This window comes from Xenopus laevis, chromosome 8S (genome assembly GCF_017654675.1).
Source record: "Xenopus laevis strain J_2021 chromosome 8S, Xenopus_laevis_v10.1, whole genome shotgun sequence".
In the NCBI taxonomy this organism is placed as follows: Eukaryota; Metazoa; Chordata; class Amphibia; order Anura; family Pipidae; genus Xenopus; species Xenopus laevis.
Genome location: NC_054386.1, coordinates 100,525,904 through 100,545,591, shown reverse-complemented (window position 1 = coordinate 100,545,591; position 19,688 = coordinate 100,525,904). Strand labels below are relative to the sequence as shown.

Genomic DNA, 19,688 nt, shown 5'->3' with positions numbered 1-19,688 from the left:
AATGGTACAAAACAATATCTTAAGTGGTTCTAGTCACTGTGACTAGCACTAACCTCATTTATATTCCCCATATATTTCTCTATATGTAAAGCTACAGTATATGCTCCGCTTTAGCAGAACATTGAAGTGCTCCTTACATTATTCTGTCGAACCATCCAACTTCTGCCAAACTGAGTTTGTTGCAGCTAAAGTCTATTTACTTCCTTTGCAGAATTCTGACCTCTGCCAACTATTTATAGTAATCCAACAGTGTAAAGGACAATTTCTGAAGGAAATTAAAAGAAAAGTGGCCTTTGATTATACAGAGGAGCTTGTTTATTAATTTCTATTATAACAATTTTGTAAAAAAAAAAATACCAATTGAATATATTTTTCAAATGCAAATTTTCCCGATTGATCAAGTGGAAAGATCTCAATAATGCAAATGAAAAAATATCAATAAATAAAAGCTGCCAAGTGTCTTTAAAGGTCGATGGGTAAATTAGAATTTATTAAAACAGTCGAGATTTTAAAGCTTCATTAAAAATCAACTTGTAAAGTAATGACAAGATGGTATATTACTCCCGAAAGGAAGGATAAAAATTGATCCCTTCACCTCTGCGACTTGCTTTCGGGGTTACGCAGATGTTGGAAACTGTCTACATATTTGATGGACATGTCCAGTGGCAATGGCTTATTGTGACGACATTTTTACAATAATACATTGTGTATTTGATAAGCCTATGCAGAAAGATATCCGCATAGCTCTACTAGCTCTTCTTACTAAAGACTGAAATTAGGGATACACCGAATACAAGATTTGGTTTGGTATTTGGGCAGTGGCGTAACTACTCACCAGCGGGCCCTGGTACAGCATGTGCACCTGGGCCCCCCTGTTGGGCCCTCCACCTATGAATCATGCCAGCTGTAAAATCTCCCCCTGCCCAGCCTCTGGCGATAACCGTTATTGCGGCTCCAGTGGGCCCCAAGGGGGTGTGGACCCGGGTGCGATTGCACCCTCTGCACTCCTGGTAGTTACGCCACTGTATTTGGGCAGGATTCTGCCTTTTTCAGCAGGATTTGGATTTGAAGCCGCATGCCTGGCCGAACCGAATCTGAATACTTAAAACTGAATTACTTTTTGTCAAAAGACAAGGAAGTAAAAAAACTTTTAGCCGCATGCTGTGCGCACCTTTCCTTTCCCCTCCCTGATTAGTATGTGCAAATTAGGGTTCGGATTCAGTTCGGTATTTGGCCAAATCTTTCACAAAGGATTCAGGGCTTCAGCAAAATAGTGGATTTGATGCATCAATAACTGAAATAAGTCACAGAATATGCCTTTAAACTAAGCTCCCAAATTTTAGCAGAGACCAGAATCGATTTGGTTACACAGCTCCATCATGACTAATGAAATAGTAAAAAGAATAAACACAATTCAGAACCTTTTTTATGTAACTGCTTCATTAACTGACCAGTTGAATAAACCTACAGAAATAAGGTCTCCTACTGCAAATAGTGATGAGCGATGGTGTACGGGCTTATCAGGAATTCTGCCGATGGCGGAATGTGGAATTTGCTGCAAATAAAATGAATAGCAAGTACAAACTGTCTCACTGTCTGACTCTTAATGAATGTACTGATGGAATAGAATGGGGCATTGAGTGCAGTTGGGCAGCAGTGAAAGACAGAATGTGGAACATTCATTCTGCTGATAGGGAAAGAATTAACAGAAATTTAGATAATAACACGACAAATATGCAAAGATCTTTTTTTATTAAAAAAAAGTTTAGAAATTCTACACCTTCTAGTTTTGTGCTTTTTTTTAACATCCCAACACAAGCCCATTCCTTTTACAATGAGGGTGACATACTCCTCATGGAAAAGAAAGAAACAGATAGAATGGTTGAGAATATTTTCCTACTTTACCTGTCACAGATTATTGCAATATGGTAAACTTTACTCATTTGGGATCCTCATGGACACAGAGAAAGAAAAAATGTGTGGATATAGTGAAGGTTAGAAGGTTAAATTATATAATATAGAACAGTGATCCCCAACCAGTAGCTCGTGAGCAACATGTTGCTCTCCAACCGCTTGAATGTTGCTCCCAGTGGCCTCAAAGCAGGTAATTATTTTTGAATTCCAGGCTTGGAGGCAAGTTTTTGTTGTATAAAAACCATGTTTACTACCATACAGAGCCTCAGTGTAGGTTGTCAATCCACATAGGGGCTACCAAATGGCCAATCACAGCCCTTGTTTGGCACCCCGAGAACATTTTTCATGCTAGTGTTGCTCCCCAACTCCTTTTTCTTCTGAATGTTGCTCACGGGCTCAAAAGGTTGGGGATCCCTGATATAGAATATGGCAGTAAAACTGGGGATTATTTACTTATATACCATGAAGCACACATGTACATATATTATGTGCTTATAATATGGACCATGACAATTGGTCATTTAGTCGATCGGACAGGTTGGAAGTATTCTGTCGGCTAACCATAATATCTCTGCACATATTGCCTATCAATGGGTGACTGCCACAAGTGTTTGTCAGACTAACTTTTGTACAATTGCTGTCTGTCAATTCATGGTCAGAACATTGACTGATTTGTCATTTTTCCTACTTTATTTAATCTGAATAGTTAGAAGCAGGTTGGTCCATTGGAATGAAGTATCATCCATTGTACGTGGGAATAAAATCTGCACGTCTATGGCCAGTTTAATATTGGGGTGTGGTTTGTCCTAGTACACAGAATGAATGTCTCTCATGGTACATAAGTATCATGTATCATGAGAGACATTCATTCTGTGTACTAGGGATAGTTTTGTAAACAGAATGTATTTGGGACAAATGGCCCCCCATAGTTTAAGGGTTCCGCATAGTTTAAGGGTTCTTTCAGCAAACACATTTACACCTTTTTTTTATATATTTATTCTTTTTTCTGAAGGGCTGTGGTACACAGACATTTTGTCTATCTTACTTAATCTGAGAATGTAAAAAAATGACCAAAGTTCACTTTACATCAATGTAATACATATACATCATATTTACATATTTAAGTCGAGATTTACATTAATGCTGCGTGAAGGGAACTTCCGATATTTTGTTGCCTGCACTAGAGGACATTAAGCATGGGGCAACAAAACATTTATGTACCAAAGTGCTAATACAGCTATGCCTGACAGATATGGTACTACACATGTATGTAACCCTTTCTTGGCAGGAATATCCAGGGCCACACTCTGGCGCTAACAGTATAGTGGGAGATTTGCGGGGTTTGGATAAGTTAAAGAGATACTGACACCTGAAATTAAACTACTTCTGAAAGTAAAGCTACTTCTAACTTTGCCATAAAGTATTTGCATGATGCTTTTACATTACCTGTCTGATCCCCCATGTTCCTGTATGAGGGGGCTGTCATATTTGTGCAGCAGGAGTCCGTTAGCATTAGAAACTGTAACTAACAGGCTGAGATGGGACAGTCAGGTTGGCAAAGTCAGAGCGTCAGAGAGTCAGGCTTAGGAACTTCAACTAACAATTATATACAAAAACAAACCTCTCAGCAAAAAATGATCAACATGACCTATAGGTAACATTTAATGTACATTCATATGCTAAAATTCATTTTTTAGTGTCAGTATCACTTTAAGTGCCTCCACCCAGGGCTAAAACCAGATATTGGTGGCATACAACTCCCTGGGAACTGCAATAGCAGTGATTTTGGTACCAATTATAGCAGACAATAAACCACACAATAGGCAGATATGCAGTAATATGTAATGTTAGAAATGCAATATATGCAAATGCAATAAGAACAGTGAAATAACAATAATACGATGAATATAAGACAATATAGTAAGTATCACCCTTGGTATGAAAATGTCCACTGTCACTTTAAGAATGGTGAGTGTGCACACTAGGGGTCTGAGGGGATATACCAAAGTAGTAATAGAAGAGGGATGTGTTGCAACACTAGATTGATGCACCCCGGGGTGTGTAAAGTGAAGGTCTCACCAACTCCCAGTGATAAGGAAAGAATAAAGATCCTGTGAGGCAGAGCAGATACAGGGAAGCAGTCTGGCAGCTTTAATCCACACTGAGCTTGGAATGCTGGTGTAGGGAAAGGCTTCCTGAATTCCTGAGGATCCACTGTACGTGTCACAGAGGCTGATGGGAAATCCACAGTCCAGATCCAGTGTAGACACTGGCAACTCATTACAGGGCTGAAGTTCTATCTATCCTACAGGGATCACTTCCCCAGCAATAGCTCAGCTGCACTAGTTCCACTCACTATGATGTCTGACTGAAAAGGGTTAACTAACTCCCTGTGCTCTGACTATGGGATTCCCTATATGGGTAAATGTTCTATAGGTGAAATCCCTGGCTTCCTACTCAGATAAATCAGCAGGAACACTCACAGCAGAGAGGAGAAATCTCAGGCTAGTTCTCAGTAGTTCTGTGCAGAGACCATGCTTTCTTCTTATCTTCTTCCTGGTTAACCTTAGCCTCTCTTTCATTTTGGCTCCAAACTTCTTTCAGAGAGGTCACAAGGTCAGAAGCAAATCCTTCTTGCTGATTGGCCAGGCTGTGGCTGAAAACTGTCTCACTGCAGTGCAAGCAGCAGCCATGCTTTTGGTGGATCCTGATTTAAAGTCACAGGGTTATGCAGTTAGCACACCTCCCAACATTTTGGAAGTAAAAAGAGGGACGAAAATGTTTTCGCACGTAGCAAATGTGTTTGACCATGCCCCTTTATGTGGCCACACCCCCTAATTACCATGTTCATTTTACAAAATTTGGCAGGTTATGAAAGTTTGAAAATATTTCTCCTTATCTAAACTGTGTTTTTGTGTCTCAAAATTGTTACAAAGAATCTTATTTGCACCTGTTAGCTGTTCTGGGCTCTCTGCTAAAAGCCAATTAAGTGAGAAACTTTGTTTCTTTTTCTGGCTGTTCAGTGCAGAGAAAAGAGGGACTTTCCAGTACAAATGAGGGACTGCGGGTTGAGCTGTCAAAAGAGATACTGTCCCTCCGAAAAAGGACAGTTGGGCGGTATATGTGTGTAGGAGCAGGTCGGTCCGTGTGTAGGAACACCAGGTCGGTCCATCATTGACGGCAGTAGGACAACATACCTCCCAACATTTTGGAAGTAAAAAGAGGGACAAAAGTGTTTTCTGCATGTAGTGCGGCAATTTTTTTGACCACACCCATTTTGTGGCCACACCCCGTAATTACCATGTTCATTATAAAAATTTGAAAATATTTCTCCTTATCTAAACTGTCAAAATTACTTATTTTCTTATCTCAAAATTGTTACAAAGTATCTTATTTACACCTGTTAGCTGTTCTGGGCTCTCTGCTAAAAGCCAATTAAGTGAGAAACTTTGTTTCTTTTTCTGGCTGTTCAGTGCAGAGAAAAGAGGGACTTTCCAGTACAAATGAGGGACTGCGGGTTGAGCTGTCAAAAGAGGGACTGTCCCTCCGAAAATAAAAATAGCCTTTGTATTATGTCTGTCCAAGAAATCATCCAAGTCCCTCTTATAGTCATTAACTGAATCATCACCCGGCAGTGCATTCCCCAACCTCACTGTCCTCACTGTGATGAACCCCCTACTCTGTTCCTTTAAATGAAACTTCTTTTCCTCTAGTCTGAAGGGGAGGCCTCTGGTACGTGATTCTCTTTATGGGTAAAAAGGTCCCCTGCTATTTGTCTATAATGTCCTCTAATGTACTTGTAAAGTCTAATCATGTCCCCTCACAAGCGCCTTTTTTCCAGAGAAAACAACCCCAACCTTGTCAGTCTCCCCTCATAATTTAACTCTTCCCTCCCTCTAACCAGTTTAGTTGCACTTAGTCTCTGCACTCTCTCCAGCTCATTTATATCCCTCTTAAGGACTGGAGTCCAAAACTGCCCCCATACTCCAGATGAGGCCTCACCAGGGACCTATAAAGAGACACAATTATGTTTCATCCCTTGAGTTAATGCCCTTTTTTATACAAGAACTTTATTTGCTTTAGTAGCCACAGAATGACACTGCCCAGAATTAGACAACTTGTTATCTACAAAGACCCCAAGATCCTTCTCATTTAAGGAAACTCCCAACACACTGCCATTTAGTGCCTTCAGAAAGAAATTTCTTTTGTTTTGAATTGTTTCATAATTATTTAATGATGGATTGATATTTTGTTCATGTTACAGAGATGTTCAGTTCTCCACAAATAAAAGTCAGCCCAGATGATCAGGTGACAGAAGGAGATCACATGACCATAACATGTGACACAAAGCTCAGCCCACACAGAGAGACTACAGAGCTGCAGTTTGTTTTCTACAGAAATGGGCACAATGTGCAGGGATTCAGTTCATCCAACCAATATGGAGTCCCCTCAGCTCAGCTGGAGGATTCTGGGAATTATATCTGTGAGGTACAAACTTCATCCGGCAGTGTGAGGAAGAGGAACAACATAATATAATGAACTTTTGGATTCAGGGCGAGTGGGCTGTGTTATTTTATTTCTCATTTAATCATATTCCATGTTACTTTATTACAGCCCAGAACCATGTGTAACATATCCATGTGTTTAAATCTTGCAAAATATAACGCCATAATTCTACAAGTCCACAATTCATTAAATCATTAAAAAAATGAACATCAGTCTGCTTAGATGCAGGTTTCATGTGTACTCATATGTAGTGATGGGCGAATCTCTCCTGGTTTGCTTCACCGAAAAATTGGTGAATTTCCTGCAAAATTTCGCGAAACATCTTGAAATTAGTTCACAAAAATCGTGAAATTCGACCGGTTTCACGAAAAAAAATAGAGCAATTTGAACCATTTCACAAAAAATCGGGCAATTCGAACATTTTCATGAAAAAATCGAAAAACCGTGAAATACGACAGTTTTCACGAAAAAATTTAGCAATTCAAACGTTTTCACTATAAAATCGAGCAATTCGAACCTTTTCATGAAAAAATCTAGCAAATCAGAATTTGACGGGAATTCGCCGCAAATTCGTGCCAGCCGAATTTATTCGCCCATCACTACTCATACGGTTAGCAACCACATACTTCCTGCATCCCATGATTTGTACATGCAAGTTAGGGAACAGAAGGAGGCACAAGAAGCATTGGGATCCATTATTTGCTGCTTGACTTTGACCTGGTGGTGATCTGTGCAGAGAGCAGTGGAACATCAGCACCAATTCTCTTTAAATGATATTGTTAGATTTCTACTTCTTCCATTGTTTTCAAGATATTAGTGGAACTATACTGCTCTTTATATTACAGCCATATTTCCAATATATATAGGCTTGTTTGCAGCAAAGGTAGAGCTAAGGTAGGCTCTATCCATATCTGAACGGTCTAGAAGAAGCAGAACCTTCAAGCAATCAGATATGGTACAAGCAAGAGTTTTTTTTATCATTACGAGTTTTTAAAAGAAACACCAAACTGTAAAAGAGGAAGACACATAGCGGCAGATTTACTAAACAGCGAAAGTTCACCAGCATCTGCTTTGTACCCATTTCGCCCAGACAACACTAATTCACTAACATGCAGAGTATCTTCCTGGGCGCTGAGCGCTGGCGACTTCTCGTTGAGCGCTGGCGACTTCTTGCCTAGCGCAGATTCGCTAGAGGTCTTGCGCTCAGGTTAATTTACATACAGCGGGAAATTTAAAGTTGAATGGACGTCTTTATTTTGTATGTTGCAGTAAATACATTTCATTTCCATTGTTAAAGTCCAGGGAACCTTAATAAAGACAATAGAGTTGTTATATTGCCCTACATATGAGCCCACTGTATAGTTTATGTGCCATATGTTAGAAAATGTAGGGGGAACCCGGTTACACAAAAAATTGTTTTGCAGGCTATCACTCTGAAAAAAGGAAACAACGCCGGCGTTTTTTGAACTTTGATACCTTTTCTACTCACAGAATATGATGTAAGTGACAGAAGATTGAGGAAGATCTACACTCCAATGAACTTCTCTGGCCTGAGCTGGCGAAGGCAAGTCTGGCGAAAGAGGTAACGTTCAGTAAAATCCGAATTCTAGTGAATTTGTGGAGTAACGTCTAACCGCCAGAGCGAAAATTCACCTGGTGATAGAGTGCGAATGAACACTAGCACCTATCTCTTTTGCTAGCGAATAAGTGCCTGCACCCGTTAGTAAATTGCCTATGTCCCTTCGGGTGATAACGATAGCGAATTGATGCTAGCATTAGCCACTTCGCCCTTTAGTAAATCTGCCCCATACAGTTTTTTAGCCTTCAGGTGTTGTTCCCAAGATGTGAGGAGGCCTATAATTCTGCAGTATATCAGTTTGTCCACAGGGTATACGTGAAGCAGTGAAGGCTGAACACTCCTAAATATATGGAGAACCTTTCAGGTCCTTTCAGGTTTTTACATGTATTGTATGTCCAACTCAATGTTTAATGATGTGTGTATTCCAACTCAGATGTCACATTTAATATTCAGTGTTACTTATGTTCTGTCTTGTCAGTATTTACTGTTACCATTTGTGTGATGAGTGTGTTGCATGAAATATTATTGCTCTGGGTCTTTTTACTCAACCAGCACTTTTTGACAAGATTTTTGTTTTATTATTGTGTTAGAAGGTTCTCACAAGAAAAGCCACCCACTGTCACTGGACATCTCTGAATATTCAGTAGAGGTCCCATTGGATACAGCAGAAAACCCAAAGAGCCAGTTGTACTAATCAATGTAACTAAGGATCTATGGATATTGCGCATTGAACGCATACATTTCTTTATTTACTTCTGATAAAGTCAAACAATTGCATTTCATTTACTAATCAGCACTCTACTTTATTCCTAAAAACCTTAACTACGCTGGAGTTCTGGGAAAAAATAAAGCACTGTGGGAAAAAACAGAATGTGCACAGATATTTTGCACTTTGCAGAGGTTGGTATTCTTAAATATGGAATTTAAAAAATATTTAGTTTCACTTTAATAAAAAAACAGGAAGCTCAGTGTCAACTTCTCCTTATTTAATAATAAGACAGTGGTCAGTCTGTGCTGGTAACAAACACGATGGGAGCCCTCGTACTGATGCCTTTACTCTGTAAGTACCATTTATTCCATTAGTCTCTTATCAGCTGAATGTACCACAATATGTTCCTATAATTATTTATTTCTCCAGTATAAGGGATCCCAGACACATGGGGCAAGAGATACTGCAAATAACTGGCAGCTGGGGGAACCTATTTATTACCATTTCATATCACAGATGCCTTCTTCGATTGTAGGGATTAAAAATTAGGAATATCTGAACATTGGTCCAATCAGTGGATTGTGGAATAATATAAAGTAACTCCTGCTCCTGTTATAATTTACTTTATTTGGGCAGAAAATAACTCGGAGAACTGGCCACTATTATACATTATGTTACTGATTAGAGAAGGCGAGTAGAGATTAGATATTTACGGGGGGTTTAGGATTAGTGATCGAAAGGAGAAGGACATGGAGTGAATGAGTTTAGGAATAGTATGAATAGAACTGTATGTCTCCATGTCATGTTTATGTGCCGTGTGGCAATGGGAAGAGATGAGGAAGAAGCCACTGAGGAATCTTATCTCACAGGTACATAAGCCCAGAAATCTCTGCCTTAAGCATTAGATGGTGGGTAAGGGGATGGGGAGGTATAAGAGAGGGACACACAACTGAGGATCTCAAGATATTCCTGTGCGCTATAATATTATATAGAAACAGCAGGGAACACAAAAGTACTTATACAAAATGGGTTACTTACATGAAATATACAACATGTGTCCACCCCCACTAATTGTCAGGGACACAGTAAAAAAGCAGGCCATTTTGTATCAAAGTATTTTTGAGTATCCTGCAATTTCTGTATAATATTGTATTTCCTTTGGGGATCTGCCTGGGGATCTAGCAGCAAACACCACATATCAAACGTGAGAATTAATAGGGAGGGAATCACAAATCATACGTAATCTTTCCCATACTCAGACCCCCTGCCCCATCCTTACTTACACTCACACTGTATCAGCAGGAACACACCCAGATACAGTAGAGAGGAGACTGCTGCCGTGATGTCACTGGGTGGATGAATATATATTTATACAAGAATACACGAGCATTATTAACACAAAATATAGACTTTATCACTGTGAGGTAGAGTGTGAGTTCTGACATTCATTCCTACACTATGTACCCCTCTCAATTCCCCTGTGTATGGTTTGTTGCTCTATTCTATGTGATTAACAGAACAAAAAAATATCTAGTCACTGCCATTTGCACTAACTCCAGAAATGTTCCAACATGTCTCCCTACATTAATTCATACAGTATTCCCCCCAATATAAAAAAAATTAAAAATAAAAATGCATTTACAGAATCTTATCTGACACTCCGACTTCTGCATAATGTGGGTTGTTGTTGCAGCTGAAGTTTATTTACTTTCCTAGAACTTAGCTCAGAGCCTGTAAGAATTCATCTCTGCAAAACTCTCACACCTGCACAATGTGCAATTATTTACAGTTTCTGAAGGTGCATAAAAGAAAAGATGTGCCTTTGATTAAACCAGGGGACATTTTTATAAATTATATTTCTGATTTGGGCAGACTTAAAAAAACATGTCAGAAGAATGCCATTCACAAATTGTCCAGCTTTTCAAGCAAAAACATTTAAACATTTGAATGAAAAACTTCAACAACTAAAAGCTGCAAGATGACTTATATTTTTTATAATGTTTTGTTTTTCAACTTGCTTTCTGACATTAAACATGAATGCGATGAACCAAGTCAACTGGATCAGATATGCATGTTCAATAACAGTTTCAAAACCCAACCAGTGAGCACAGTCTTTTGACGGGCCCGTTTATCAAATTTCAAATTTTAGTGGTGGGGAGAATGTAATATTTTTCTTTAGCATGTTTGCAAAGACCGTTGTTATCGTTACTGGCCAAGAGTTTTATTGTTTGTAACCCTTTTGACCAATTTCAGATCTCAACAACTTTCACTCAAAGTTTGCGACCAAATGGCTTTGGCAAACATGTGTAGTGTATTTAATAAATTGTCACAATCACAAGATTCTGCACCAAAATATTTAATGAAACTCCAGAGCAGTTGATGTTAATCAATGCTTGCAATTTTAAATTACGCCCCCCCCTTATTTCTCTAAAACATCAAATTGCATGAAAGTTATTAAAAGATCAGAATAAAAAAAGTTAGAACAGAACTTCTAAAAATTCTAGTTTTTAGGACAATTACTAGCAAATAAGTCTGGATGGTTAAAATATTCCATTTGATCAGCACAGATCCTCTTGACTTCTATTGGACCTTAACTGCTCTCACTTGGAGAAGTTTAGTGTTTAAGTTTTTGTGTATTTATGTACACCAAAAATTAGAAAAAGATTAATTTATAGAGAAAAATATACAATTTGTGGAAAAAAAAGAATTCTGAATGCTGTTAAATTGGGCCTTAGTGTCACTGCCCTGGCATGACACTATTCAAGCCTCTCTCTGTAACTATCATGAGATTCCATCTGAATACAGGTTCCATTCAAGTTATAAATGAAATGACAACTAAGAAACTCTAATCTTAAACTAAAATATCTTAAACTTACCTTACAGATAAAAAAAAAAACTATATATTGTGTAAATGAGGATTTTCATTCATCAAGATCATTAGATGAGTGGCTTCATCAGAGGAGTGAAGTCCTCTACATTTAAACCCACCAAAATCCAAACACAATGGCTCAATTGAACTGTTCAGGCAGATATTAACTGAAACTCACAGAGGTGTGATCCAGTCACATTGGTACCATGTTTCTCATTGAGGCAGGTGTTAATTTTTCAAAACCAGCGGTTTTGCTTCCCCCTCCTCTGTTCAGGGATGTTTTTTTTTTTTGATGCCCAGTGTTGTGAAGATTGGACAGATCTATACTTTTGGGAAACCAAACAACTAACTAGTTAGAGAATTGCACAACATAGAAGGGCTAATTTCTTAGGACAGAACTCAGCAGTTTATCTACAGCTCAATGAAAAGAGACACTTAATTGAGGACAAGAATTTGCACATTTTGGACCAAGAAGACAGATGCCTATGATGATTCTCATTAATCCAGGTACATACAGTATCTAGTAAAGTTAAGTCAAAAGCAACTGGACTGAATAAGTTCAATGAAACCATTGTGATTGGACGTCTGTGACTTTACTGCATTTAAGGGTATGAATGTCCCTTGTCTTTAATGTAGGAATGTTTCAACAATAAAAATTATTTTTCAAAAATATATATTCAACATTCTCTGTTTGGCCTAATAAGCCCAAGACTGTTGGGTGACCTGGATGGTAGACTGAGTTCTTATGCAGTTTTGGCATTACATAAAATACAGGCACCATTGTTTGAGATATTTATCATATTGATCAATTTATCTTCCAATGCTGCAAATGCTGCTCACCTATCTCAATAGGATTATTCCTAATCTTTTAATTACACCATCATGAAGTGACAGCTTCTCAGATCATATTAAAATGATCATCTCCTTTCTTGGGGACAATTGACATCCCTTTTGATAATTCTATTCTAGGTATTTCTTCAAGAGAAAAATCTGATTGTCCCGAAAGTTTTTGAAACCTGTCTGGCATTATTTCTGGTGTATGGTGTACGAGAGACATGTCTGTCATATACTTTCACCTTCACTCAACTGCAGCAATTGACACAGGGCTCTGAGGGAACCCTAGAGATATTGTCTGGTTTGGAGGAAGCAATAGCTCCAGGGTTCCCTTCATCAATAGGTGCAGCAGCGCTCAACTTGATAAAAGTTAAATTAATGAAAGTGATTGAGAAGGCTCTGGGGATTTTTGTGGATAACAAGTTGTTTAATTCCAGGTAGCGTCATTCTGTGGTTTTAAAGATGAGGCCTCATCTGGAGTATGGGGGCAGTTTTGGACTCCAGTCCTTAAGAGGGATATAAATGAGCTGGAGAAAGTGCAGAGACTAAGTGCAACTAAACTGGTTAGAGGGAGGGAAGACTTAAATTATGAGGGGAGACTGACAAGGTTGGGCTTGTTCTCACTGGAAAAAAGACGCTTGCGAGGGGACATGATTACACTTTATAATAACATTAAAGACAGATAGCGGAGGATCTTTTTTCCATAAAAATTAGCAGTGTACCCATTTCCATTGACATATAGTAAGTAGTTCTTCACAGTGAGGACAGTGAGGTTGGGGAATGCACTGCCGGATGATGATATGATGGTTGATTTTGTTAATGCTTTTAAGAGGGGCTTGGATGATTTATTGGACAAGCAGAATATCCAAGACTATTGTGATACTAAAATCTACAATTAGTATAGACATCAATTTATATTGTTTCTATAAGTGAGTGTATAGATAGGCTATATATATATATATATATATATATATATATATATATATATATATATATACATACATATACAGTATATATATGCACTGGGGGTTGAACTTGAAGGACTTGATCTTGTTTCAACCCAAATTAACTATATAACTACTGTATGTAACCAAGCTTCATGAATCCATATTGGGGCAAAACATCCCTATTGGATTTATTTAAAGGAGCACTAAACCTTTGACATGAATATGGCTAGAAATACCATATATTATTTATATTATACTGAAAAGTACTTCAGGTACAAGTGATTGAACAGGAAAAATTGGTGCAAGAGGGGGAGATGTTTTAACCCTTCTGCATAAATGGGAAGTATATTGAATTTTTTTATTTTCAGGCAAGTCTACCATTAGGAATGAATTTTACTTTTCGTGTCACTTGTTTTATATGATCAAAAAACTCTGTGGATTATGTATGGTGACTTACTGGTGTTTGTATACATTATTTGAATGTTTCTTTACCCCAAACTATGTATGTTTTATAATCTTGTTGCAAGAGATTGTGTTGGGAAACTGACAATAATTAGGAAAGCTTTGTGAGTTGCTCATGCAACAGGTGTTCTGATATACAGTGATCGGTTTTAACAAATGGGAGGGCTTGTTTGAAAATGTATATATATGTTGAGCCATACATTTATTTCTTGGACTGCCTATGACTAAGTTTTGGGAAAGCATGAAACTCCTTTTTTGGGGGTACTAATGTGTAACCCCTTTTTGGCCGACCCCCTGGTGCCAAGGTTGTACATCACATAATTCTTACCGATGCAGGTCCTGAGTTCCCTTTGCTAAGTGAAAGGTACTGGGAAACTCCTGTCTGGCAGTGCCTCCCCCTAATGGGATCTGGGAATCCACCTGTGGGTGGCCCATTAGGAATAACATTCAACACACACTTTGCTTTTATAAAAACATCAACTTTATATAAAGAAAGTGTAAATTCAAGGGAAAGTAAAACAGCATTTACATCATACATAAATGACCCAATTCCCCTGGGAACATGTGGCATTCCATTTCCTGGCCCTCCCTGCCAGGCAAAGTCCCACACTACTGGAAGAATCAGAGTCTCAGTCCCTTATCCCAAATGAGTACAATAGGTCCCAAGTAGCACTAGAAGTCCAAATACCTCTCCCTCTGGATTTAGTATTGTGGCAGGCATAAAAAAGCCCATATCACAAATGAAAATGTGCTGGATACTCTCTTTTTCTGCCCTCCCCTGGGCACACCTTACCCTGGGGATTCACTCAGATGGGTAGGCACCTCCAGAGCTGGAGCAGGCATCCACAGTGATGAAATCCATTCCATGTACTGCACTTAAGACTTCCACTGCTGAACTACAACTCCCAACACTCTCCGTAGTGTGAGCACACAAACCAGCATTTCCAAACTCGAAACCCGCATGGTTGAGCTTCCAGGCATTGGAGGATCCTGTCTCAGCCTTGACAGGCTTATTGAACTCCACTTTAGCCTACATTTTGCCGGTTTGGATTCACTTTCATATTTATAAATATGAAATAAAAATAATACACTTAAAGGAATACACTAAAACAATATACAGTACTGTATCTGTATGTGCCAGTAACGCAAGACAAGTGGCTTCATGAAAGTGCAAGTTCAGCCTCTCTTTGCCTCTGCCATATAAGTCTAATGGTAATTTGTCACAGAATAAAGTTCTGGTCTCAGAGGCATAATAGAGTGTACCGAGCACCCCTGCAAAAAAAAACCTTCAGAGGGGCCCAGGGACGATCCCAATCCTCTTGCCTCCTGCCACCATGATACCTCTAATCTATCCTCCTATGTTGGAGTGCAGAACTGCTCTTTCTAGCTCAGCCTATCTGACTTACACTACTAGAGTGGTACTATCACTATCTCATACCTCACTCATGGGGCCCTGTTCCCCAACTTCTCCAAAGTTTACCTCCATTGAGGCCTAAGTTCTAGGCAGACATCCACCTTCCTCAGCATGTGGAAGCCAAAGCAGAAGAGCACAATGGCGCATCTCTTTTATAAAGACTTTAGTAATTCTGACACCTCCTGGCCAAAGGCCATATCTGGAACTGCCATAAACAGGGAATTTCCAACTAATTAGGGATTTTTAGAACATTGGGGAAGTTAACCCTATGGACCCCTACATGATATAAATAAAACTCCAGAAAAAGGAGTTTCTATCTTATGTCTATGTCTTAGAATATCATTTTAAAGATGAATGTGCTCATGAACCTTTTCTGGAACCTTTTCTATCATTAAAGGAATTCGATTTCATATAAGAGATTATGAAGCTGTGGAATTCTGGCAGATACAATTATTGGATTGTAGCAGGATTGGATGTCTTCTTAGCAAGTAATACTACACAAGACTACTGATATTATTACTTTTAGAACAACTTGAGCTACTGTAGGTACCGGTCCCATATTCATCTTGATATCGATTTGAGACAAATTGAAAACAGTTGCAGGTTGTGTTTCACTTATCCCAGAATCAGCTAGACAGACAGAGAGGAATTATTTATACTTGATAGACATGTGTCTGTGTTCAACCTCAACTGCTATACAATATCCAACTAGAGGCTCATTATATCAATGAATTCAGTCTTGATTTCAGCTCTGATTTATATTTGGGGGTTGCTAGTAAATGTATCATTAATAATTACAGCTAATCCTCTGCCATTGTTTGTTTATATATAACATTTACAATTCAAAAAACCTTCTAATATATAAACCTCTCTGTTTCTATTTCCAGTTATTGGCATGGACACTGCAGGTAAGGATTGGTACTGGATCATTAGTATTTTGTAACCTGCCAACAGAATATGGAGAAATGTATAGAAATGATGCTAAACACAAAGTCTAAAGTAGAAGTTGTTGGTTTTAGCAGTTATTGTTATTATGGTGCCAACATATGATGCAGAACTTTATCTGCTTTAATCATTCACATCAATCCCTGCCCCTGTGGAAATGACAATGTACAATGTTATAGAGATGAAGCTGATGATGTAACATTATAGTAAGTACATAGTAAATATGTATTTCAATGGTAACCAGTGATGTCTCACCAGGGTCTGACACATCTATAATGTTCCATGCAGCTATATGGGGTTATGGGACTGTGTATGTGGAGTCTGAGGTTTTTATTATAAAACTCTTGCAGATTGAATTTAAGTTTGTATTTAAGGTGATGTTCAGAACTTTCAGTCTCACCCTGGAATGGGACAATAATGTGACAAATATCATAAGTGATTCATAAATAGCAATGAGCGAATCTGTCCTGTTTGCTTCCTGAAGAGTTAGCGAATAGTGATGGGCGAATTTGCGAATTTCACGCGAAATTTGCGAAACGGCGAAAAATTCACAAAACAGCGCCGGCGTCTCGTTTTTGACGCCGGCAAATTTTTGCTGCGAATTTTCGCTGGCGTTTCGCAAATTTATTCGCTGGTGGCGAATCGCGCAAATCGCCATCACTATTAGCGAAACTGCAAAAAAAAATACACAAAACTGTGTCCAGATGGTGTCTATACCAGGTCTCTACATATAAATCTGTGTAACTATTGTGTGTCTGTAGGAGCTGCTGTGAGACCTGCTGTGATTTCCTTCTCTCCAAACTGGACCCCAATATTCTCTGGGGAGTCTGTAACTCTGACCTGTAATGTGGCTCCTACTGCCCAAGGGAACCTGAGATATTCCTGGTACAGGGATGGATACCGGATATCTGGGGATCAGCGGAGACTTGTCATTCAGGCTGCCAGTTGGTCAGACAGAGGGAATTACAAGTGTCAGGCTGGTGCCAGTGAGAAAAGTGAATATTTTAGACTGGCTGTGATGAGTTCTGGTGAGTTAATCAGATCTGATCTCTTCCCACAGTCTCTATCACTAAGACCACTCCAGTATAGTATAGGTATAATAATTGTGTTATCTGTTTATTTGCTTGGCCCCTTACAGTCCTCTGGCCAGACAGTCTGTCCTCACAGTCTTTTAGGGGTACTTATGAATTACCCCTACTGTGAAGGGTTTCCTCAGGGGATTCTAAAATTCTTACTGAATTGGAAAGCCTAACCCTTTCTATGCTGGACCTTCCCTCTAACCTATTTTCAGATAAGGATAATGGAGGGCACAGCTGAACTGAACAACCTTCATTCAAGATGCCCTGTAAAGCAATAATTTCTGCCTCTTAGTGGGTCACAAGGGGCCCTAAATATCCTATTTGTCCGACCCCACATTGCCAATAAATATGTGATGGCAGAGAAGCTCATAAAGCGACAGTTTACCTTGAAATATACTTTAATGGTGCCATCATTCTAAAAAATGCAATTAGTCTTCATTTATTCTTCAATTAGAATTATATTTTTGCTTTGTTGTTCTCATGTGGTTGCCAAATTGCCCCAGTGATCAAAGCTCCAGCATCTGAAATCTTAAGATTAAGGTATGTTACTGTTCCTTAAAGGGAAAATAAATCCCCCTTTTTGACATGAGCTCCAGATATTCAATTGAGGTCATATTACAAAATGCATAAAAACTATGTGAACTACCAGAAATAATTATATATTTTATTTTACACAGACATATCTGATTCCTGAGATTCAATATATTTCATGACAGTGTATCTGTTTGTCAGTTCCCTGCCTTCCCTAAAGCTGGCCATAGACTCAAAGATCCGCTCGTTTGGTGACATCGCCAAACGAGCGGATCTTTCCCCGATATGCCACTAAACAGCATGGTTATATCGGGGGTAATTCGAACGTTCGGCCGTATGGTTTGTCAAAGTAATAATGCTTTGCTTTTAATATGTGGAATTAAGTATATTTGTGTAAAACATTAGTGATGGGCGAATTTGGGGCGAATTTGCGCGATTCGCCGCCAGCGAATTAATTCGAGAAATGCCCGCGAAAATTCGCCCGAAAAAATTCGCCGGCGTCGAAAAAAAACGCCGGTGCAAATTCGCCCTTCACTATTAAACATACATTTGTATTTATATCGGAGGCTTAGATAATGTATGTATCTTTTCTATATAAGCCCAGTTTATGTCAAAAAAGCAGTATATTTTCTCTTTAACATTTTCTTTCAGTGTTTTTTTTATTTCAGATTATTCGCTCATCCTGCAGGTGCCCCCTACTGTTTATGAAGGGGATTTATATGAAGGGGACTCCCTGTCTCTCAGGTGTCACAGTCGGTCAGGATTTTATACAAGGAATCAAGTATTTTACAAGGACAATAAGATCATTGAGTCTCCAGTCAGTGAGTCTGTGTTACACATAGGAAGAGTGAATGTTACTGCGTCTGGTACATACAAGTGTCAAAAAGAAATATGTTATAACTGCTACACAACTTTATCTCTTTACACAGCCTATCGTACCATCTCAGTCTCAGGTAAGATCTGGTGGAACAGAATGGGGAGTGAGTTGGACAGGAGTGAGGGACAGAAGGTACAACATGATCCCATTCATTCTCATAATAACAGAAAAATCCACAAACACAATGGGGGGAATTCACAAAAGTAGAGGAAGCATTTTTTGGGTGTATAAGTGGTGTTAAAAGGGGTGTAAATTCAATCTCCATATGTACAAGCAGAAATCCTGCAAAATACCAACTCAACTGCCGCTATTCATATTCTGGCGGAAGAAGGACAATTTACAGACAGTTTTGTAAATATGCCAATAAAATGACAAAAATTGAGACATTTTTAATGACATTTTCTCCCGGCATTTTGAAAATGAAGTAAATCTCAGTGTAACTCTGCACTCTGCATTGTTTCCTTCAGTCTCTATTCACCCCACTTGTAGGTGCAGTATGGGGGGGCAACTAATTAGCATATTCATGGGGATCAGCAGCCAATTGTCAGGGTACAAGCCCTGTTTTCTGTATAATCACAAATGAATAACAATAGGTTTATAAACAAGATAAACAATGTATATTATTGTTATATATAAAAGTAGTTTATTGTCAACATAAAATAGGTGATAAAAATATGTTTTTTAATTCACATTTGCATTAGTTGCTATTTCTTTGTTAAATGAATGAGGCAATGTTGGCATTTTGAGTAAGTAAATATATTATTGATCTTTATTTAAAGGTGAAGTAAAGGAACCTTGGGAAATGTTAGTTTTTAACCAGTACAGGACCCCCCATCATGCCCAGAACTACAGAGCTGCCCAGCAGTATTGGCCCCACATGTATCTGCCCCTTCTGTTCCCAGCATTCATCTTGCTGATCAGTGAGCGGCAAATACACACTGGCAGCTAAACTGGGACCTCGGGCTACTGGGCATGTTCCTATGTCAGATAAATAATAGGAAAGGATATATAATAAAGTGAGT

General features: G+C 38.7%; 1 protein-coding gene across 1 annotated transcript; it reads left to right on the top strand.

Annotated features, from left to right (window-relative positions):
- The first annotated feature begins 9,020 nt into the window (after positions 1 to 9,020).
- LOC121397586 (high affinity immunoglobulin epsilon receptor subunit alpha-like) lies at positions 9,021 to 18,253 on the top strand. Its single transcript, XM_041574525.1, has 3 exons — positions 9,021 to 9,059; positions 16,122 to 16,142; positions 16,941 to 18,253. The coding sequence occupies exons 1-3, from the start codon at positions 9,029 to 9,031 to the stop codon at positions 17,429 to 17,431; spliced, it is 543 nt and encodes a 180-aa protein (XP_041430459.1). The 5' UTR covers positions 9,021 to 9,028; the 3' UTR covers positions 17,432 to 18,253.
- Positions 18,254 to 19,688: the final 1,435 nt, after the last annotated feature.

What these genes read in the sequence shown, in the direction of transcription:
- LOC121397586 (XM_041574525.1), top strand. Translation starts at nt 9,029, where the DNA reads ATGGGAGCCCTCGTACTGATGCCTTTACTCT. An exon ending in CGTACTGATGCCTTTACTCT is followed by an intron (nt 9,060 to 16,121) that starts GTAAGTACCATT and finishes TTCTATTTCCAG; the next exon opens with TTATTGGCATGGACACTGCA. An exon ending in TATTGGCATGGACACTGCAG is followed by an intron (nt 16,143 to 16,940) that starts GTAAGGATTGGT and finishes GTGTGTCTGTAG; the next exon opens with GAGCTGCTGTGAGACCTGCT.